At 41.1% G+C, this 23,944-nt stretch overlaps 1 protein-coding gene across 1 annotated transcript; it reads right to left on the reverse strand.

Moving 5' to 3' along the window:
• Positions 1–334: 334 nt before the first annotated feature.
• LOC127547948 (uncharacterized) lies at positions 335–10,668 on the reverse strand. The gene is made up of 2 exons (XM_051975080.1): positions 10,291–10,668; positions 335–8,074 (listed from the first exon to the last, which is right to left on the reverse strand). The coding sequence occupies exons 1-2, from the start codon at positions 10,624–10,626 to the stop codon at positions 6,716–6,718; spliced, it is 1,695 nt and encodes a 564-aa protein (XP_051831040.1). The 5' UTR covers positions 10,627–10,668; the 3' UTR covers positions 335–6,715.
• Positions 10,669–23,944: the final 13,276 nt, after the last annotated feature.

The raw sequence follows: 23,944 nt of genomic DNA on the forward strand, positions 1-23,944 counted from the left end.
GCAAATAGAAATAGATACATACTTTGAATAGACATTTGAGTCTAAAGTCACTGTTTTTAACTGGCAGACAGGAAATTAGACCAGTTGATTTCCAAGGGCCTTTCTAGTACTGTCTCTCTGATGCTGTAAATTTTCTGTGATATTCAAACATGTTATTTTTCATTTTGAGAAAAATTACTCTTTTCATTTGGATATATTAAATGTTGAGGAAAGAACAGGATAGCTAGGACTTCATTCCCTTCTTATTGACTACCTCATATCCTTTTAGGTCTTACCTCAAGCCTAAAGTTGAGGGCACTATCACAAGACTCTAAGGAATTCCTTGATCCATTGCTTTTATTTTTAAAAATATATTTTTATTAATTTTTTTTTACATTACTGTAATTTCTAGGAGCCCTCCCCTAGTTCCTCCTGCCCCAGAGTCTTTCCACAAAATAGCATTTCTTCAAAGAAAAAAATAGGAAAAACTTCAGCATAATTGAGCAGTATAATGAAAAAAATCAGAAAATATGTGCAATATACATTACAGTAGCTCTCTTTGCAAATAACTTGAGTTGAAGGTGTCTTCTCTTGGGTTGTTTATTTTTTGTAATTTTACAACTTTCACTTTTGTGAAAGTTATTTTTATTTATATTGTAAGCATTCTTGTGTGTGTATATATGTGTGTGTGTGTGTGTGTGTGTGTATATATATATATTTGGCTCTGCTTATTTCACCCTGCAGCCATTTAGGTTTTTTCATACTTCTCCGTATTCATTGCATTCATCATTTCTCAGAGAATAGTTATATTTCATAACATTCATGTGCCACAAATTTTTTTCCCCAGTTATTGAGCACCTACTTTGTTTCCAATTCTTACAAAAAATGCTGCTGTAAATATTTTGTGGGAACTTTCTTCTTATCCATATCTTCCTTGAAGAATAAACTTAGAGAATCTTTAGATCAATCATTTTCTAAAATGATTGTACTGATTTACAGCTTCACCAACAAAGTATTAGCCTTCCTATCTTCCCATCTTTTGTCATCTTTACCAATTTGCAAGGTGTGAAGTGAAACCTCAGGCTTGTTTCAACTTGCATTCCTCCACTGCTTTTAAATGGTTTTGAGCTTGTTCAAATGATTTGTTCTTTTCTTTATTCTAGAGGGATGACTTTAGAAGGAGCATTGGGACAGGAGTCAGGCGCTTTGACCCTATCACTAACTCACTTTCTGACTTGAGGAAAGTAATTTTCCCTCTCCAGGTCGCAGTTTCTTACCTGTAAAAACTAAAAGTTTGGACTACAAATCGAGAATTATAGAACTTCAGAATTGGAAATGATCTCGGAGGCCCATGTAGTCTAGTCTACATCTGAAAAAACAAATTCCCTCTGTAACATACTCAGCAAGTCTCTTTGTCGCTCTCAAGTGAAGGGGAACCCACTACCTCCCAGGCAGCTCACTCCACTTTTGGATGGCTCTCCTCATTAGGGATTTTTCCTGAGCTCAGGTTCAGAAGTTTGCTTCTCTGAAATGTCCACCTCTTGCTCCTGCTTCTGTCTCTGGGGCCAGAGTAAGTTTAATCTCTCTTCCCCATGACAGGATCTCAAATGCTTGAAGGCACTTCTCATGCCTCTTGAGTTTTCCCTTCTCCAGGCTGTCTTGTACTGCACTAATCTTCTGTTGCAGGACCACAGGAAATAAATCATAATAAAACACTTAAGACTTCATCTCCACGTGAAAGTCAGCGGGGTCATAGTTGTAACAGCATTGGATCTGGCACCTCGAGAGACCTGGCAACATCATCTGGTTCTGTCACATCTCAATTGGAATGTGGGATGAAAGTTACTTTTTATGTCAGCCTCATCTACCCCTTAATCTTTAAAGTGGTGAATAAGAATTATCCTACTGTGTACCTGACAACTTGAGAGGACCAAAGGACTTGAGGAATATAATGTTATGCAAATGCAAGCTATTATGATGGCTTTTTTTTTTTTTTTTCAATGTAATGGCAAAGTAAGAAGCTGTTTTGGAAGGCGTAATGAGCCTATATGTTTTTAAAAATCTTGTTGGAGAGTATGTTTTCTCTTAACATAGCATGTAACAACAGTCTTGTCCTAAGGACCCTTATAGTTAGGACAGATCTGGACTTAAGTGCCCCAAGGTCACCTGCGGGACCTCACCCTTCATGGGCCTGTTTTCTTGTTAGGAGAATGAAGTAGATGGACATGCTGACCTTCTAACCTACAGATCTTTGATACTAGAAGCTCACATACTTACAGCAGCATAAGGTGTCCTTTACACCTTACTCTCATTTGAGTAAGTCCTTTACACATACTCTCATTTGACATATGTGACATATAATCACCTCTAAGGAAGATATTACAACTATTGCCTCCATTTTACAGACAAAGGAATAGAGCTGAGAGGAATTGTGATTTTCTTTCCCATGATCACACAAGTGGTGAGTTCTAAGGTGGAGATTTGGAATCTCTAAATATTTTCCCTGGCCCCAGGTCTTTTCCCAACTCATGAAACTGTTTCCCGTGACATTTTTTGGGACTCTAACTTATGCTTTGGAACCGAAAACACTTTCAGTTCATGTAATAGTTTATCTTTGCCCAACTGTTGTAATCCTTTTTTTTTTTTTTTTTAAACTTGCTTTAAAAAGGAAAAAAAAAATCAATTCTTGTTAGGAAGAAAGGCAGAGTAAGCAGGTGGAAGTTTACAGACAAAATCAGTTGTAGCATTCATGATTCTTTTAATTGGATCACAATGCCCTCATGAGGATTCAGGGAGATGAAAGCACTATTAGAATGTCAGCTATTATGAGTGGCAGCATGGCAGAAGAGCTGGTTTCTAGCACATACTGACTCTGTGACCCTGGATGCCACAGGCTCAGACTGTCTAAGGTGATGTATTATTGCAGGGCAGGAATTAGTCTGTACTGATAGGAAGAGGTTCCTTAAGAGTTCCTTATCCTAGTGAAATCACAGGTCTAGGATTCCCTTCCCTCCCCCAAAATTTGTTATTGGGAAACTCTTCTAGCCTGGACTAAAGATCCTTCTCATCAGCTAAGGTGTTGGACCTGTAGTCAAGAAGACCTGAGTGTCTCACACAATTATCAGCCCTGTGATAACCTCTGCCTCGGTTTCCTCATCTGTAAAATGGGAATAATAACAGCACCTCCCAAACTTGGGAACATCAAATGATGACATATTTGAAAAGTACTCTGCATACCATAAAGGGATAGACAAGTGCTATTATTACTGTTAACACTGATTATTCTTACTTTCCCATTCTGTGGATGGCCCCACCAAGGACAAGGAACTAGGTGTTAGAGTTGACAGAGAGCTAAACCTGAGTTAAATTCCTACCTCAGATACTTATCGCTGTTTGATTTTAGGCAAATCACTTGAGCTCTTTGCCTAAGTTTTCCCAAGTGCAAAATGAGGATAATACTACTAAACTCCCAGGTTGTGAGGATTAAATGAGATAGTAATCATGAAGTACTTAGTAGGCACTACATAAATGTCATCTATTAACATTAAAAGGAAGGAGGAGAAAGCCTTTGCTGTATGAAATTCTCACCTGTGTGTGCTTTTCTCCCCTTAGACCCAGCCCAAATACAAATTTGTTGACTTAAATCGATGGGACTAGTTGGCTTATCAACAGATTTTTTTGTTTGTTTATTTGTTTAAAGATATTTCTTGGGGCAGCTGGGTTGTGCAGTGGATAAAGCACCAGCCCTGAAGTCAGGAGGACCTGACTTCAAAGCAGACACTTAACACTTCCTAGCTGTGTGACCCTGGGCAAGTCACTTAACCCCAAAAGCCTCAGCCAAAAAACAAACAAACAAACCCCCCAAAATATTTCTTTTTGAATTGAAAGCTGCTTATAATCATAGTAACAGAATGGGATTCTGATTTAAGCCTCTCATTTTACAAAAGAGGAAACTTGGGCCCAGTAAGGGGGAATGGGGACTTATCTAAGAGCACAGAATGTTGTGCATGTGTGTGCTTATGATGTGCAAAGCACTGAGTTAAATGCTGGAATGCAAATGGAGAAAAACCAAACCAGAACCTTCCCTCAAGCAGCTTCTAAAGGGAAGACAACACAGAAGGGACAACATAAAGAACACAGATTTTCGGATGGAAAGCTCCCAGGGGCACAAATGCAAAGAAAATACCGATACATCTATGGTGTCATTTCCACTGATAAAACCATTTCCATTTTCGATTGGAAACTTTGACAGTGCCAAGGACTTTGGTGCCATGAATTTTCCTGTTCAGATCAGAGGCTTTGGTTGATGAAAAGGGTGGGGCGAGGCTAGGTCATATTTCCAAAAGGGTGAATTTCCTGTTTTAGGGATGGAGCTGGGACTGGGGTCGGTGATCTTCGGGGAGGAGGGACACATTGTTAGTACCTGGCTTTGGGGCCCAAGATCCTGGGCTGACTCCACTGGGATGTGATGGGACATGGTGTGGTGATCATGGTGATTTGGCTTGTCTGGCATTTGCCACCTCTCCTCTATCGTTTGTGGTCCCTTGCTGCATCAGCTAGTGCCAAAACAAGAAAAGAATAAACTCCCTCTCCGATGTTCTTTGTACCACCAGTGCCCCTGTTCTCTTCTTACTTGTTAGAAAAGGATATTTATTGTCCAAAGTGGACCCAGGGATAGGTTGAGCTGGACTGGGGAAGGCCAGAACTGAGCATCCAGAAAGATGTGTGGAGTTGGGCAGGGGTTGGAGAGCTGGCTGCAGATTTCATGAAACAGCAGCTCTCACTCTAGAGATGGCCACAAAGTAAAGTGAGTTTAGAAAATAGATTCAAGACCAAGAAGGTAGAAATCAGAAGATTTTGAACTGGAAGAAAACTTAGGAAACTATAATTTGACCTGCTCATCAATTTGCAGGCAGAAGAACAGAGTACTAACCCTGAATCCTGAAGTTGGAGCAGAATCTGGGATCTGGGATTTCAATATGTTCAGAGGCTAGGATCAGGGTGGAGGTGGGGAAGGACTGAGGCAATGGACAAAGCCCGGCAATACTAGGTGATGATATCATGCTGATTGCACAGAAGATGTCAGGAGGTCTAGATCTGCAGCATGAAGGTTCAAGGCTCTGGCACCAGGAGATAAAGGCTTAAAAACACTTTCCAGTCATTGGGAAACTGAGTCATAGAGGGACCAGCGATGAGAGTAATGGTGCTGAGCTCTAAACCCAGTAATTCTGGGCTCACCAAGACCAAGATTAGTCTCAGATTAGTCTGCAGTAGATAGTAGATAGTCCAAGATTAGTCTGCAGTAGATAGAATTCAGCAAAGACTATTAGAACCAGAAAGGACCATAATCATTATCTACTACAACTCTCATTTTAAATTTTAGAAAACTGAGGCACCACAGGTAAAGTGTTATCCATAATAATAGCTGGCTAAGTAAGAAACCAGGCTCCAAACCTAGCTGTTTGACTTCAAAGTCAGGATTCCTCGGTGATAGAAGAATTGCCCTGCTATCGGTAGGAGAATGGAGGAGCAGAAAGGAAGCAAGAGTTAGGAAGCAGCAGCTACCACAGAAGAGTCCACAATAACGTCAGCTTCCCAATGTTTATCTTGCCCTATTTACATATTACTTCACATCCATCCTAAGAGGGAGGAGGCGCAAGGATGACCATCTGCTTTTAGCAGATGAGGAAACCAAGGTTCCAGGAAATATCAAGATCTTTTCATGTTTACTTGGCTAGTTCATGACAGTTAAGTTTTCCATGATTTTTCTAAGTAACATTTTCCAAGTAACACTCCTAGGTCTTTCTGTGATAACCCACCATCTTTGTGCTTGTGGTAGTGAAACTTCTCTGGCTTGTCTTTGGAGAATCTCCAATCTGTGTAACTCTCCTTCCTACCCAACTAGAAAGGACTTTGGAATATAGAATGTCCTAACTTGAATGGGCCTTAGAACATAGAAAATCAGAACTAGGAGAGAGCTTAGAACATAGAATGACAACACAGAATCTCAGTTGGAAGAGATCTTAGAAAGTGGAATGTCAGCTGAAAGAGCTTTTAGAACATAGAACGTCAACTGGAAGAGATCTTAGAACACAGAACGTCAATATAAAAAGTCAGCTGGAAAAGCCTTAGAATATAGAAAATCAGAACTACGAGAGATTTTAGAACATAGAATGACAACATAGAATTTCAGTTGGAAGAGATCTTAGAACATAGAATGTCAGTAAAAGCATTCTTAGAGCATAGAATGTCAACTTAGATCTTAGAACATAGAATATTAAAACATAAAAACATTGGAATAGAAATGGGCCTTAGTCTAACATTCTTATTTCGCATGTTGCTGAGGAACATGGTTCAGAGATGGGATGTGCTTTGTCTCAGATCACAGTGGATGGTAGGGCTGAGATTGGAACTTAGGTATTTTGAGTCCAAATTCCACATTCTTTGTACTCTTCCAGATTGCTGCTCTCTCGTCTCCTGCAATGATGGAGTCCTTCATACTATTGCAGGAATAAGATTGGATGGCCTTGTGACAGAACCTGAACGGGAAACGGGAAGGACGTGTTGTTTCTACGTTCCTTACTTCTGTCTTCCTCAGCCTAGAGCCCTTGATGTTGCCTATATTCAGAAAATCAAGCAGGAAATAGAAATGCCTTGCCTAGCCCGTGTTTCTGAGAATGTCGGTTTCCCCTCCTGACAGACACAAAGTCTTGTTACCGAGTAGGGTTTAAGCCAGTCATCGACAATCATCCTGATGATGTGGGTAGATGGTGGTATCTGGTGGAAACACCTCTAGACTTCTGGGAGGAATGTAGGTAATGTTTGGAGGCTCCTGGACTTGGCGGAAGGATGGTGTAGCTCTCTGAAGCTGCTGCCTCCTGCTCTCAGAACAGCCGCTTTCCCACAGTCCACACACTAATTCTGAGGCTGGCTGAATGGTGGGATGTATTTTGCTAGTTACATCAAGGCCCTTGTGCCGTCCCTCAGAATGTTTGGGGCTTCCAGTAGCCTGACTGTTAGTGACCTTCAAGTTCTCTTCAATAGAATATTCAAGACTTTCAGTACTGTGAGCTTTAATTTGGAGTCTGCTAAAGGAGGAGGAAAGGTCATCCAGATCATCCTCACTGGACCAGTCATCTTCCCAGGGAGCATTGTTGCAAAGGGTCACATTGGGAGGGTGGAGCTCTGGATTTGTGTCTGGAAGGGTGGGCCTAGTGGCAATGCCTAAGTTTGTCACCTCTGCTTGCTTAGGCCTTACCTGTGGGCCAGGGACCTTACTGCTGTCATCAGATGTTGAATCTGTAAAAACTGTTAGAGCAGGGGGACCACTGGATGCCACAGGAGGCAGAATGGAGGTGACTCTGGACACAGCTGCCTTGCTGGAGACTAAGATGCCTTGGTCAGCACAGCCGCCTTGGGCCTGGGGCTTCTTCCTCTGGCTGCTTGGAGGGAGGTCCTTGGGGAAAATGGGCGTTTGGCCAATGAAGATGTCCCTATAGCAGTTCAAGAACTCATCACTCTCTGAACACTTGCTAATATCTTGGACTACTTCCTGGTCATGGGGGAGGCCATCTGTAGGAGATGGGCCCCTGGGCAAACTTAGATCTGATTTCAAATGACAACCATCCTCTGTTTCCTCACTCAAACGGCTTTCCAATTTGTCTTCGTCTACTGCTTTCTGTGCATTCCTCAGGTTGGAAAGCAAATTGTCTTTCTCCTTCTTGCTTGGGAACTTGGACACCTGGTTGGGATGATTCTCAATGTCTTTCCTGGGATGATTCTCCATGTTTTTCCTGGGATGGTTCTCCATGTCTTTTCTGCATTTTGGAAGCTCAGATGGCTGGGCACTTTGTAGAAGAGTTCCCGCTTCCTCCCTATAACCTGACTCAGAAGACATTTCAAGGATGGTTTCACATTCAACTCTAGTGAGGAAGATTTCAAATGCTGTCTGCATTGCTTCCTCCTCGTTTATTTTTCTGACAAGTGAAAATTCTGTGGCTGTTAAGGCAACATAACCTATTTTCTTCAGGATCATTTCCACAATGTTTTCTGGAAGCACAGACCGAACTGAGTAGACAAAATTACCTGTAAATGTCTGAAACAAAACAAGGCATTAGGAATGAGGCAAACCTTTGAGGAAAATCAAACAATAAGGGAGGAAGATTCTGCTTACTATCTGAGAACTAGGGATCTCCAGGGTCTAATGGACAGATATGGAATTATGAGACTGGGGAGCTCAAAATCAAAGAAACTTAATAGAATTGGGAGGGACATTAAAACAATAAGTTAGAGTGAGATGGGATTTAAAAACATAGGAAGTTAGATTATAGTGCATAGCAATGGTAGAATAAACAGCATAAAATGTTAAAGCTGAAAGAAACGTGACAAGAGACAGGTATTTGTTAGAACACAGAACAGAATGTCACTGCTGAGAGGTACCTCACAATATAGAATGTAAGAACTGAAAGGACCTTTGAGCATAGGATATTAGGATATAGAGTGTAAGACTTGGAAGGAATGTAAAGATCATCTATCAAATTTCTCCATTTTATATGTAGGGAAACAGGTCTATCCAGAGTCAGAAAGTAATTTTCCCAGCTTGATATGTAGAGTAACTCTCAGAGCAAGGGATTTCAACTTAATCCTCACTTTCAGTCCAATGTTCTTAAAAATAACTTTAATTGATTTTTTGTTTTTGTATTACTTGATTTCCAAATACATTCTCTCCCTTTCCCATTCCATGCAGAGAACTATGCTTTGTAACAAAAAGTAAAGAAAGAAGATGGGAGAGGGAACCCAAGTTAGCAAAACTAACCACCCCATCAATTGAATCTAGCATGGATACAGTGTTCCACATTGTTAGTTCCCCCAGCTTGGCAAAGAAGGGAGGTGGGGTACATTGTCTCACTTCTTCTCTGGGATCAGTCTTGGTTATTGTAATTTCAGACTGAGCTGGGATAGCCTTTGTGGGGGTGGGATAGGTGTCCAGGCCAGATAGCCTCGGGACTTTCTATTATAGGTGAATACAGTTAGAAGGTAAGAGAGTAACATGTCAGTAAGGAGAACTTGGAGGAAATGTAGATTGCTGAATTGTGGGGTGGGAAGCTGCTGTTTCCCCCTAGCAATCCTGTGTGACTTGTAGTACCCCATCAGCCCCATGCCAAATAGCATGTGAAAGAAAGATGTATGCTCCCCCAAATTCAACATTCTGGAGAGGAGAGAAGTGTGATCCATCAGGTATGTCTGTGCTCACTGGAAAACCCCTGATGGTCCCCTGCTGGTTATGGCTCTGCTCTGGAAATCAGCTAGGTGGCGTAATTAATAGTGTTAGGAGATCTGAATTCAAATCAGACCTCCAACTCTTATTAGCTGTGTCATGCCAGACAAGACACTAAACCTCCCTCAGCCTCAGTTTCCTCATCTGCAAAATGATTGGGAATGTCTCTTCCAGGTCTAAATCTATGATTTTCTCTGAGAAACAGCGGGTACTTCAATTCTTCCTCTCAATACCAAGGATATATTGTTATCTTTGTTTTATTGTACTTTTATTGATTTTGTTAAATATTTCCCGATTACATTTTAATCTGATTGTGGACTGTGAGACATTATCTTAGACACTTTTGCTATCTAATGCTGAGAATAGGATCTTGAAAATATTAGGTATTTGATAAATATTTGCTGTCACTATTGTGGTTAAAAGACTTTCCATCATATAACCAATGCAATAATAAGAATTTACATAGTACTTTGCATATTTACAGATTCCCCCTAAAGAAGGAAGTCATTGATAGAAGTTCCCAGTGCCCTGTATCTACAAAGTGCTTTATAATCAATCTCGTTGGAGCCCATGACACTCCTGTGAAGTAGATTGGGCAAGTTTTATTGGCCTCATTTTACAGATAAGGAAACTGAGGCACAGAACCAAGAAGTGACTTGCTCAAATCTACAGGTGGTGGAACCAAGGATTTAGTTCCAGACCTCCTGATATCCTTCAACTTCATCTCTGGGGAAGATGGCTTCCTAAAAGTCATTTCTCTGCTGAAGTCAGAAATGAGGAGAGCAGGGGAGAGAAAGGGAGGGGAGCAAAGGGGAGGGCAGGGGGTTGGACTTCCAGCATTAAATCTTATGATTCTATAATTCCTAAGAAGTGGAAAGATCCCACATTTACCCTCCTAATCCTCCTTCTTTCCCTTCCCTTCCTATAGCTTCCTCTTCTCTCTGCTGACACTCCCCTTCGCTCCTACCCCAGGGCTGACAACCACGTTAAATGCCTTGATGGTCAGTCCCTTACCTTCTGGAATCAGTACCTACCTTCAGGGACTTTATTTCTCTCCTCCAGGGGAGGAGAAAGAGGTTGACACATACGAGCTCCAGGAATTCCAGTGCTGGCACCAGCCTTGGACATACATCCTCTCCCTGCCCCAGAAGCCCCTGGGAAGTGCCACCAGTGACTGCCTCCTCATATAAGCTGAGTCCTCGGGGTTGCCTGGCCCCTGAGGCCAGGAGCTGCCTGGCTTTCTGGGTGACAGCTGGCTGCCTGCAGGCCCACAGCCGTCCATCCCGGCCTCCTGCCCGGTAGTAAGTGATGTAGTCTTGGAAGAGCTCCAATGCCTCCTGCTCGGGGGCTCCTGGGTCTGTCTCTTTCATGGCTTTGGGAGCCAGAGGCCAGGCACTAGCGGGGAGCGGGAGAGAGAGCTCCCCTCCTGTGTGGGGCACCCCGGGGCCTGGAGGAGGAAGTCCTTGGCAAGGGTTCCCATTGCCCTGTGATTGGCCAGCGAGGGCTCCTCCACTGGGAGACCCAGGTGGTTGGCTGTCAGAGAGGGCTCAGATTGGGAGGAGTCTGTCGAAGGAGGAAGTACAGAAAGACAGCAGGAAGCAAAAAGAGAAAATGGTTTGGAAGTCTCCTGCTGTTTCTGGTAGAGCAGAGACTGGGATGAGACTCCTCTGTCAAGTCCGAGACTCAGACCTGGCAAGGCTCATCCTGGCCTTCCTCCGCTCTGGCCTGAAGCCAGGCAGCTGCTGGAAACTAGGGATGTTTAACCCAAGGAAGAGATAGTCAGTCAGTCAGTCAGTCAGGAATGATCAGTCAGATGGTCAGTAAACAAACACCATGTGCCAGGCACTATGTTAAGTGTTGGGGTAACCTTGCTTTCAAGGAACCCACAGTCAAATGGAGAAGACAGCATGCAAGACACTAAATAAGGTGTGGTTAAAGTCGTGGTTGACTCTTCATTATCCTCTTTGGGGTTTTCTTGGCAAAGATCCTGGCCATTTTACAGATCATTTTACAGATGAGGAAACTGAGGCAAATGAGGCTAAATGGCTTGTCCAGGTTTACACAGCTAGTAAGTGGCTGAGGCTAACTTTGAATTCCGGTCCTCCTGACTCTAGAGCCAGTGCTCTGGCCACTGATTTCACAAATGGACAAATCCCATAATATTTGGTGCCCTTTAAGACTTCAAGAATGACTGATCTGTATTAGTGAAATCATATATCCTGACTTCTTCTCCCCCATTAGAAACTTAATATTAAAAATAAATACAAATAATTATGCTTTCTTGATAATATTTATATGGGGGCAGTGGATAGAGAACCAGCCCTGAAGTCAAGAGGACCTGGGTTCAAATTTGACGTCAGACACTTAACACTTCCTGGTTGTGTGACCCTGGGCAAGTCACTTAATCCCAGTTGTCTCAGAAAACAAAATATATGTGCTTATGTGTGTGTGTGTGTGTGTGTGTGTGTAAAATAATGAATTTAAATGTACCAGATATTATGATGCTTTTTTGGATCTCTGTGTTTCCATTAGGATCCTCTCTATCCAATGTTCTTTGCATTCTACTATTGCTGTCTCATTATCAGTGGGAATAATCTTGGATAACAATATTTAACTAGCTAAAATGTGGATTATAATAATAACAGCAACGATAGCTAGCATTTACATAGCAGCACCTACTACTGTGCAAAATGCTTTACAAACAATTATCTCATTTGATCCTCACAACAATCCTGAGAGGTCAGTGATATTATTATCCCTATTTTACAATTGAGCAAACTGAGGCAGATAGTTTTATTATCTTATTTTCCAGTTGAGAAAACTGAAGTAAGCAGAAGTAAAGTGATCTGCCTGAGGTCCCACAGCTAGTTAAGCATCTAAGGTCACATTTGAATCCTGACTTTAGGCCCAGCTAGTTGCCTCCTAGAAGCACTAGACCTTTTATGCTCTGACTGGAGAGCATAAAGGAGCAATGGAGAGAGGTTAATTTCAAGACTCAGAACAGGTGTAAAGCTTGCCCCTTGTATGTGCACTCTCCTTATTATATTCATTTATTTGTACACCTTGCATCTCTCTCCAAAAGAATGGCCAGGGTTTTGTCTCAGTTTTGTCTGTTTTATTATCACCCAGCTCCGTGGTCTAACAAATAAAATGAAATAAAAAAATAAAAATGAAAATGCATGCTATGAGAGTAAACTACCTAAGAGGTAGCGCTATTTACAAGTCAAATAGGCAGTCTCGGGATAGCATGAGTTCCTCTCAGAACGTCTTCGAGCAGAGGCTGTATAACCACTTGCCAGGGATTTAGTAGAGAGGACTTCTGTTCAGTATGATTGAGCTAGATGATCTTTAGGGCTCTTGCCATCTCTGACATTCTGTAATTCTATTGATAATTCATGTCTGGATTCAATTTTGAGGACTTTTCTATAACATGTATAATTGATGTTTTCACTCAAGGATGTGATTGTATGAAAACACCAGATTCTGGTTCATGTCTCTGACAGCCCTCAGCTCTTAGCACAGTGCCTGACACATACTAGGTACTAAATGAATGTTTGTTAACTAGCAGCAAGCATTAGGCTAACAAGTACAAAAGTGTAGAATAGATTATTTAAGAGTAAAGAACACAAGAAGGATTTGTATCTAGGTCTTTAGCTAAGATCAGAGAGAACTCCTCCCGATGAGCTCCTTTTTCCAATCAACAAGTTTGACTCGCAGGCTTTGCAGACTTAGTACCAGCTGGTGAAATCTCTGCCTCATGGGGTTCCACTTTAGATTTAATGGAGGACCAGAATCCCTGAGGCAGATCAAAGTTCTCAGTGCCACCATCTGCCAGGAAACTCCTGCCACTACTCCAGCTAGCCACTGGTTGGTCTTTGTTATGGCTCCCCACTCTATCATTTAGTATGTCTCCAAAATTTCTCTGCATTTATCTGGCTTAGCTCTTGATCCGCAGTGTTAATGATAGGTTGGAAGTGACACCAAGTCTGGTTCACTTTCCATGTGGTTCTTCAAACTGGAAACCTATGATGTGCTTCCCGTAAATATCACCAGACACTTGAATACTATGTGACGAGGGACAAGTCTTTTCACTTGGGACAACATCAATTTCCTTTTCTCTAAAATGGGAATAATAATTCTTGCACTGTTTCCTGAGCTCTATTCTCACATAGATGTCTCAAACTGGATGTCTTTTGGTACATCTAAAACATCATTTTCCCCTCAATCCTTTTCCCCCAACTTCACAACTTTCCTATTACTGTCCAGGATACCCCTGGGCAGTGAGCAAACCTTAGACTAATGGTCATTTCAGTTTTGTTTCTGTTTTATTATCAACTAGCTCCATGGTCTAACAATAAAATGAAATAAAAGTGACAAGTGGGAACATGACATCATTTGGAAAACCTACCACCATCAAAATGGGGCTGATCCGCTCCTGATAAACCTTTGTGGGGGAATAAAATGCCCAGGACCCAACAACATAGGGTTGCTCTGCACCTGGAGACAGTCCAACACTGATGTTACTTGGGAAGAAGCCTCCTTGTGATGCACTGGGAGGTGAGCATTTCCCTCTTTTCCCCATATGCACCATCCCTTCTTTTTCTCTTTCATGATCACTGATGTATGTATATGTGTGAGTATCCCACTGTGCTGCTGGTTTAGATTGCCTAGTAATTTTAGATCCTCTAATTCCCTTGCAAGGCAAATAAATCACCATAGTAGTCAACACTTCCAGATGTCTTTCCTAGTTTAGCCAGCCCAATCACTATCCTCCCATCCAGGCTCCTCTCCTTGGTGTGTCATCCTGGACTCCTTGCTTACTTTCACCAGCACAAATCTAATCAATAGCTATTTTATACTTCCTTTTTCATCCTCCATAGCCACCAACCAAATACAAAAAACAAAACAACAAAAATAGGCCAATGGGAGGAGCCAACGTGGCAGAATAGAGGCAGAAATCCAGTTCAATCCAGATTGTTCTCACCCACTCAGTCCACCAGGGAAAGTCTTCACACGTTTGGGGTAGGAATCCTCCAACTCACTGAAGGGTTTGAGACCTCAACCTGGTTTAGCCTGTCTGCTGACAATTTTACCAGGGTGTGGCTGCTGTGCCTGCTACAGCTTCCTGAAGCTACAAGTGAGACTTAAGTACCAGGTAGACACTGCTGTTTTATTGTGTGTCCTTTCTTGAAGAAAATTAGGACCTTAGGAAGGGGTGCCATGATGTGCAAGTGAATTGGATTTAAGTAGGGAAGGGCTATACAAAACCATTAGCCTCATTCTTTCTTCTGGAACCATCTAGAGTCAATGTCAAGATGTGGATCAGGATGACTGGAGATGGCCCTGGATGCAGTAGGAGATTTTGGCCTTTTTAAGCTAAGGTCTTTCCCAGGTCTCACTTTGACTGAAGCAACACCCAATCAGGGATAAATAAGGCTAGTTAAGAAATGAGGCAAAGAATGGTCTCTTTCACCTCATCAAAAACTAAAGATAAATACCTGTGGTTGTGAGGGCTTGCTGAGGATTCCCCCTTTAAATACACATTAAAACAATTTTTTAAACATTAAAAAAAATGTTGAGTTCCAAATTCTTTCCTTCCCTTCCTTCTCCCTTCCTTGAAATGGTAAGCTATCAGATATAGGTTATACATGTGCAATCACGTGAAATATTTCCACATTAGTCATTTTGTACAAGAAGACTAGTAAAAGAAAAAAGAAAGTGAAAAATAGCATGTTTATTCTGTATTCAAACAATATTATTCTTTTTTTGGAGGCAGGTATGCTTCTTCATTAATCCTTGGGGATTTCCTTGAATCCTTGTAATGTTGAGAATAGTTAAGTTATCCACAGTTCTTCATTGAAGAGTATTGCTGGTACTGTGTTTTCCTGGTTCTGTTCACTTTACTTTGCATCAGTTTTTCTAAAATTATCCTCCTTGTAATTTATTATAGTTCAATAATATTCCATTATAATCATTTATCACAGCTTGTTTAGCCATTCCCCAATTGAAGGGCATCCCTTTGATTTCCAATTCTTAGCCACCATAAAAAAGAGATGGTATAAATATTTTTGTACAAATAGGTTCTTTCCCCCCTCCCTTTTTTTGTTGTTGATATCTTTGGATATAAATCTAGCAATTAAAGGTATGTATGGAATAGCACAGTTCCAAATTGCTCTACAGAATGGTTGGATCAGTTTGCAACTCCACCAACAATGCATTAGCATTTCCTCCAATATTCATCATTTCCTCACCTTGCCCCCCTCTTTTTTTTGCCATATTAGCCAATCTGATAAGTATGAGGTAGTACCCCAGAGTTATCTTAATTTCTTGCTGGGCTCTTTTCAGAGCTCCTTTTCCATCTTTCATGGTCTATAAGAAAGGAAGGCAAATTTCCTGCCTTCTTTTCCCTTTCCACTTCTCTCAACTAGGTTGGCATGAAGCAGCTAAGGGGCACAGTGTCTAGAACACTGGGCCTGGACTCAGGAAGATTTCAAATCCAGCCAGAGACTTCTTAGCTGTAAGTCATTATAACTGTCTATCTCAGTTTTATCATGAGGACTAAATGAAATTATATTAGTAAAGTGTCTGGTATATAGTGAGAGGATGTATATAAGTGCTAGCTATTATCATTATTTTAATAATAATAATAATATTTCACCCCAGCCCTGCTTTCAGCTATTTTTCTTGCAATCAGGTTACCAATCCCTCCCTGCCCTCTTTTCCTCTTTTTCCACTGGGATCACTGTCTCAGCTTGATTGTTGATCAGTAGGAGGTGGAGCTTGCAAAGAGTCTTTTCTTAGTGCCTTGTCTCCCAGAAATAGATTGAGCAGGTTCATCTGATATCCAGAGTGTCCCTTGGAAACTACTGCAGCTTCAAACAGTCTCTACCTGGATTTCTTATTAGATTCTGGTATGTTCTGGGCATTAGGTTCAAATCAAACAATTGCATCTATTCTTTTCTCTCCACTCAGAAATCTCTACCCTAGAGATTTTATCACCTTTGTCACCTTTCTTCTGAATTATTGGAATAGTCTTCTAATTTACCTTCCCACTTCTGATTTCTCTCTTCTCCAATTCAGCCTCTAAATGGATATTCCAGCCATCAAACTGATATGATCTAAACATGTCACCCCTCCAAAAAAAAATCTTCCATGACTCTCTTGGAGAGCTCAGGGAAAAATACAAACACCTCCTAAGTTTAAAGTTATTATTAATTCTCTCCTTTGAAATGATTTAAAAAATTCCAGTGCAACACAATAAAAAAACACAATACAAAACAATATATCTCTCCTTTGGATTATTGCAATAGACTTCTATTTGGTCTCCTTGTTTCCAGTCTTTCCCATTCTAATCTACCCTCCATGGAGAAGCTAAAATGATTTTCCTAAAGTCTAGATTTGACCATATCCCTTCCTTGCAATACAATAAACATTTATTAAGCCCCTACTAGATGCCAGGCATTATGCTAAGTGCTGAGGATACCGAAAAAAAATTGGTCCCCATTTTCAAGGAACTTACAATTTAAAGGGGAGGAGAGGAGGCACCATCAGGAGTTAGCTAGAAGAGAGACATCATACTGCTTGGAGGTCAAATCAAGCCAAGCTGCAGGCAGGAAGTGCAGATTTAGTTGATTCAGATTCAGACTTCTAGTCTATAGGGCAGCTTAGTTGCTCAGTGGTTAGGGCACGGGGCCTGAAATCATGAAGACTCATTTTCTCGAGTTCAAATATAGCCTTTGCTAGGTATGTGACATCCCAAATGGGGTCATGAATAGTTGGAAAGGATTGAACAACAAATACATGTTTAATATATTAATTATATATAATATTATTAATTACATATGCCTGCTTATTATAAATGAATATCATTGTCTCATTAATTACACAATATACTTTATTTGAATATTAATATATTATGTGCCATTTTAAACACATTAATATATAATAATTAATAATATAATAATGTGTAATCATTGTAGCTTACATATATTATATATAATTGTAAATGCAGCTAGATGGCACAGCAATAAAGCACTGAGCTTGGAATCAAGAAGATTCATCTTCATTAATTCAAATCCCATTTCCGACACTTACTAGTCATGTAACCCTGGGCAAGTAACTTAATCCGGTTTACCTCAGTTTCCTCATAAGTAAATCAAACTGGAGAAGGAAATGGCAAACCACTCCAAGGTCTCTGCCAAGAAAACCCCAAAATAGGGTCATGGAGAGTCAGACATGAATGAAATGGTTGAACAAGAGCAACAACAAAAGAATCACAATGTTATTTATGTCATAATATGTCTTGTTTTGTAACTCTTAAAGTGTTATGTAGATGTTGCTATTCTTCTTGTTGTTACCGATTCTGTCACTTTGTATCCTTGTGACCTGGGACAACTGACATAATGTTCCTGAGTTTTGTTATGCTTGTTTATATAAAATTAAGCAATAATGTATCCTATGCTTAACCTGGTAGGAGTTAGGGGAAAGTGCTTTATAAGCTTTGAAGTTCCATGAAGATGGTCACTATATCTTTATTAGGCAGTTTCTAAGGTCTTCCTCCACTATTTCATCTTGAGGTGGAAGTAATCCTGGCTTCTTGAAGGCCCTGCCAGCATACCAAGAGCTTTGGCCAGCTTCAGCAACCTAGAAAGGATTTGAGCCCCCATGATTGGGGTTCCACTCTCCTTCTGTAGTCTACAAACCTGGGTTCAAGTCTTGTCTTTGCAACTTACTAGCTGAGTGACCATGGGCAAGTCATGTAAATTTTGCTCATCTGTAAAACAAGGATTGATGACTTTAAAAGTCTTTTCCAACTAAATTTGTAGCTTCTTTGTCTCAATTGCTATCTAGCTTTAATCACTGAATGGCTGCAACCTTAGTTAAATTGAGGCCTGTGGAAAATCTTAGCTTAAAAAGACCAAGGTCTCCTATTTCATCATGGGTTATCTTCAGTCTTTTTGATCTATATCTGGCCATTGGATCCAGATGGCTCTGGAGGGTAAAGTGAGGAAGGAGACCTTACAGAGCCTCCTTCACAAGTAAAATCCAATTCACTTGCAAGTCATGGCATCACCTCCCTGATGTCATGAGTCTCTTTGAGAATGAAGGACAAATGTTTGGCCAGATTCAGAGAGACCAGATTCGCTACCAGTTTCATTGAATACAGGGTGATAAAATTTTAGGCCCTAGCAAATCTCAAATATCATTTATTAACTGAGGTTGTTATTTATTGGTGAGAAGAAGGCCCTCAGTACTAGAAGTGGTGATCTTTGAAATGCAAAAAGTATTATTAACCATACCAGCTGGAACAGCTGACATATAGACCCAGATTTGGCACCTCCTTGCTACGGGTGTCCATTCACCTTTAACCCCCTGCCAGCAACTAAGTCTCCAGAGTCTGGACCAGAACCCAGCCTTAACAGAGAAGGAAGTCTTGTAGGTATGCTAGCACGGATTCAGGTAGGCTCTACCTTTAGAAGGACCATGCAGCATCATTCAGATGGCCCGTTTGGATTGGTTCTTTGTCCCCCTGCATGGACCACACAGAGACTGGGAGCCTCCTGTCATAAGAAAGGACTTGTCAGGAAGTCAGGATTGAGCTCCAGAGCCCAATGAGGTGTTAATTACGTTATTCACACTTTCCCAGGCTTCAGAATGATTCACTTCAGTGTGAAAATATTTTAGCTGGCTGCTCATGTGACAGCTGGCTTCCTTCACTGGTGGGGGGAGGGAGTGAGAGGAGGGGGTTGGGAAAAATTGGGGCTGTCTGGGAAGGGAGGTGCTCAGGAGTCTCATTGCATGTGGGTGTCTGTGAAGAATTATTTGGTACTACATGGGAGGAAGTATGGTGGTAGAAGGTGCAATTGTCTGATTGTTGCCTGAGGTTTAAGGGCAAGAAGGAATTCTGGAGTGACCAGGATCAGCTCAAGGGCCACTTCCCCATGAAGTCTCTTTTTTTATCCTCCCAGCTGTTAGTTAGGAAGGTATTAATTCACAGCCATTCAAATTGGAAATGACATAACTGGGATTTGAACTCAGATGCATTGTCTTCCAATCTAGAGCTCTTTCCCAAGAACCATGATGAGGAAAGTACTTTGTATCTTAAAATGCAATAGGAATAGGACCTGTTATTATCATCAGAGGTATTTCTATTCAGGTATGGAGAAGAAATTCTATCCTTTAGCCTTCACTCACCACCTCCCAATTTGGAGTTAGTCCTTTGGGTTCTGGCCCTGGGTCTTTGACCTTTTGTCCTGTCTTCCCAACCCCAGATAATTGAGAGCTTTGTCTAAAGGGTTAGGAAACAGATATGGATCTTCTTCTCTTCACTTTTCTCTCCCCATTCCCTTTTAGTCTCCTGAGAGTAATGAGGTAGAAACACTGATTTGTAGCAAGGTCTTGATTCTATTCCTTGTTCTCTTACTAGGAGGTGGATCTGTAGTGGGTTACTTTATCCCTTTTCCCCAAGTCTCAGTTTCCTCATCTGTAAAATGGGCATAATAAGATATTTTAGAACTGTCAGTTTACAATAATTTATTAAGCATTATTATATTATGGGAACTGGTAAAGACCTAGCATTTATATTACCTTTTTAAGTTTGCTTGAGGTCATGTGGCTGTTAAATCTCGGAGCTGAGATGGGATCTCCTGATCCCAAGGACTCTAGCAGATAATTTCCATGAATCACTGTGGCCAAAACCCCTATCCCTAGTGCCAGCTTTCAGTTTTTGAGCTGCCCATACTTGGAATGCTCCCTGGACAATAGGAGATAAAGGAAGGCCTGTGGTTAGAGATTTTTCTGGCGTGGTAGTGTTTGCTAGAACTGGTGCTTCCCTGGCCTAGCCTCTAGGAAATTCAGGATCTCCTCCATGAGATGACAGAGGTGTATGTGGGTAGAACAAGCATTTATTAAGCACCTACTATCTGCCTCTATGTGCTAAGTACTGTGAAGCAGATACTGTCTAATATTGTTCCCATTTCACAGTTTAAGAAACTGAAGCAGGTTAAATAACTGGCTCAGGGTTACAACAATTAATAAATATCTAAAGCTAGATTTAAACTCTAATATTCTTGACTTTAGGCCTAGTGGTCTATCCACTGTACCACCTTGCTGTCTGATGTTCAATTTCACAAAATACTTCCAGAGTAAGACTTTTGTTTTGAGGTAATCAGGTTAAGTGACTTACTCAGAATCACACAGCTAATAAGCATCTGAGGTGGTCTTTGGACTCAAGTCCTCCTGACTCCAGGGTCGGTGCTCTATCTATCCACTGTGCTATTTAGCTACTATATATATATATATATTTACAAAATGCTTCCAGAATAGGAAAGCTATAGACCATTACTACTGCAGGGCCTCCTGGAAATGGGACCTCTCTTGACTTAGTTTTCTAGCCTTTTCATTTTAAATCTCTCAGTGATGGACTCAAGAAAGGAACTGCTGCTGTTGAGTCTTTTTAGTCATGTCCAACCCTTTACAACACTATTTGGGGTTGTTTTGGATAAAATATTGGAGTGGTTTGCCATTTCTTTCTCCAGCTCATTTTACCAATGAGGAAACTGAGGCAACCAGGGTTAAGTGATTGTCCAGAGTCACATGGCTGATAAGTGTCTGAGGCCAGATTTGAACTCACAGAGTTGTCTTTGTGATTTCAAACCTTGTGCTCTATTCACTTGTCACCTAACTGCCCTAGGTGCATGATAGAAAGTGAGGCAGGTAAGAATCCCTTTGCTTTGTTTGGACTATATTTGTAGTTCCATGGTCAGTGTTTTAAGAAGGATGGAGTGAAAACATCACTCAGGACAATTTTAGATGGAGAAAAAAAGACTTGGGGATTGAGAATCATGGTTGTTGTCTGCAAGTATTTGAAGGGCTGTCATATGGAAAAAGAATTAGCTTTCTCCTGCTCAGCACAAGCACATTTTGACTCCAGTCATTAAAAATCTCCCCAAATTTTGGGTTACTCCCAAATAGAATGGGCATCATGGGAAGGTGATGGGTTCCCCTTAAACTTCCTGTTTGGCCACTTGGTAATACTGTAGATTTCTGGCTCAGGATTGACCTTTGGGTCCCTCTCCAGTTCAGATTCTATGGTTCTGTGAAAATGAGGATCCAGCATAAAAATGACCATTCTGCTCCAAAAGTGGACATAAGGAGCTTGAATGAAGGCTTCCTTCTTTGACAAGGAGCTGAGTCTTAGAAAGGGGAAAGGCAGAGAGCTGTTCTTTCCAGAGGTGATGACAATGTGTTTCTTAAACAGTTACTGAAGGATTCCCAACAGTTCCATAAGAAGTGTGCTAAGGTAGGCAGATGTTCAACTCAGGCACTGGCATGCTGTCTAGAGCCTGGATTAAGGGCATTCAGGGTCTGGGCTCTAGCTTTACACCGGGAAGTTGGATTATGGTAAGTCTGACATTGCTGTCATTGCCATTGGATCAGCTGATATGGAGAGTGATGAATTACACTGGTACTTCCATTAGGATTTTTAGAAGTGCCAATGAGTAGAGATGTTGCTGGTATACAGAAAGACTTGGGAGAGGAAGAGATTGGTTATTATTTGGAGAGTATAGCAAGTGTGCAAGGAACACTTATTTGGTGTGCAGAAAAGAATGAATGCCTGGCACATAGTAGATAAAAAATGCTTACTTATGTTTTGAACTGATAGAATTTGGGAGGCACAGGAAACAAAAGTCAGTCAGTAAGTCAATAATAATTTATTAAAGACTTACTATGTGCCAGGCAGCTGGATGTCAAAGTGGATAGAGCACCAGGCCCAGAATCAGGAAAATCTGAGTTCAAATTCAGCCTCAGATACTGACTAGCAATGTGTTCCCCGGTAAATCACTTCACTCTGCTTTCCTTAGTTTCCTCATCTATAAAATAGGAGAAGTAAATAGCAAACCACCAGCATCTTTTGCCAAGAAAATCCTAAGTTGGGAAAAAGTTGGACTCAACCAAAATGATTTAACAACAATAATGGTTGATAATGAAAAAGATAGTAGTTGATAGGATCAAGATTGCATGTTGGACTTGGCAAGGTGAAGGCCCTGATCTGAGTGATATCCAAAAAATACTTGGGGGAGATGTATGAGTGATGTGAAAGGAGAAGCAGGGGAGAAAAGGAAATAGTTTTGGAGAGCTGTGGTCCTCATGGTGTTCATATAATAATAATAACTATTATTATTATTGCAATTATAGAGTATTTTAAGGTTTGCAAAATTCTTTACACGTGCTCTTATTTGATGTGCAAATAACCCTATTAGATAGATGCTATTCTTCTTTTTCTTTAACAGATAAACTGAGGCTGGTATTAAGTGACTTGACTAAGGTAAAGTTCCCCAAACAGCTAGTTAAATATCTGGGTCAGGAAATTTAGGACTTCCAGATTTTCAGTCCAACACTTTGGGATTTGACTAGATGGAACCTTAGAACATAAAATATTCATTGAGAGTAAATTTCACCATAAGATAGTGCTCTTTGGGACCTGGGAGAAAATTTAGTCCAGTCTTTTCATTTTACAGGTGGAGAAATGAAGATCCAAAGAGATTAAATGATTTGTATGAAGTGGAATAGCTTACTTAATTTAGTGGCCCTTGAAGGCATCACTGCATTAAAACTTGGTACAATAGCTATTGTGTGTGATGACTGGGGAAAATTAACTTATACTTTACATTGTTCCTGCACTAAAGTCTATCTCTCATGCTTGTGAGATGATAACAGCCCTGGGCTCTTAAAGGCTTTCTCCTCCCACTTTGCATTGTGCATGTGGGCATGCTCATGGTTATGAGTACAAGCCATTTATACATCCCATGTCATGCTGTGTGTTGCTCACACATGGCAAATAGCAGTTTGGGGAAGTGATGATGATGACACTGTGACATTAGAGCTTGCTTTTCTGGTGTGTCCATTTCATCCTTCTTATTAGGTCATCTCAAACTCTTTGTGATCCTATTTGGGGTTTTCTTTGGCAAAGATATTGGAGTAGTTTGCCATTTCCTTCTATTTTACAGGTGAGGAAATTGAGGCAAACAGGGTAGAATGACTTGCTCTGAGTCATACAGCTTAGTAAGTATCTGAAGTTGGGTTTGAACTCAGGTCCTCCTGACTCCAGAGGCAACACTCGATTCACATCAATCTGATAGACATAGGATCACAGATCAAGAACTCTAGGGGACCTAAGAAGCCAGCTAGACTAACTCCTTTATTTCCCAGTTGAGGAAATTGAGGCCCCGAGGATGTCAAGTGACTTGAAGAAAGTAGTAAGGGCAAGAGGCAGAATTAGAACCTTGATCTCCTGACTCTTAGAGCTGTAGCTTTTTGCACGATTCCATATTTCACATCACTGACATGCATCCTTTGGGCAGCTAACTTGCCTAAGATGGGCTCCCTCTGATTGATGACTCACTTGGTTCCACTGGTGTCCATTCTCCCATTCCTTGGGGGATCAGAGCCCTGCTACTAAGATTCAGACTAGTTTGGAAGGAGCAGGTATAATTGGGGGAGGGGAGTTTGGCAAGGATAATGTCTTAAAGAACTTGATTCCATTCAGGGCTAGGGGATGGGCAGCCTTAGGGAACAAGATCTGGATGAAGGGGATGAAGGAGGATGGTACAGAGGTTGAAAAACCAGGTGGCTGCTGCTGGAGTCTCTGGCCACTGTTCCTCTGAAGAGCGCAGTATAACACTGATC

The sequence above is a fragment of the Antechinus flavipes genome, chromosome 2 (genome assembly GCF_016432865.1).
Source record: "Antechinus flavipes isolate AdamAnt ecotype Samford, QLD, Australia chromosome 2, AdamAnt_v2, whole genome shotgun sequence".
NCBI classification, from domain to species: domain Eukaryota; kingdom Metazoa; phylum Chordata; class Mammalia; order Dasyuromorphia; family Dasyuridae; genus Antechinus; species Antechinus flavipes.

Bases quoted from the DNA above. Each gene is read 5' to 3' on its own strand.
- LOC127547948 (XM_051975080.1), bottom strand. From the start codon at position 10,626: ATGAAAGAGACAGACCCAGGAGCCCCCGAGCAGGAGGCATTGGAGCTC. The intron at 8,075-10,290 runs GTAGGTACTGAT...GTTTTGTTTCAG, and splicing joins GAGAAATAAAGTCCCTGAAG to ACATTTACAGGTAATTTTGT.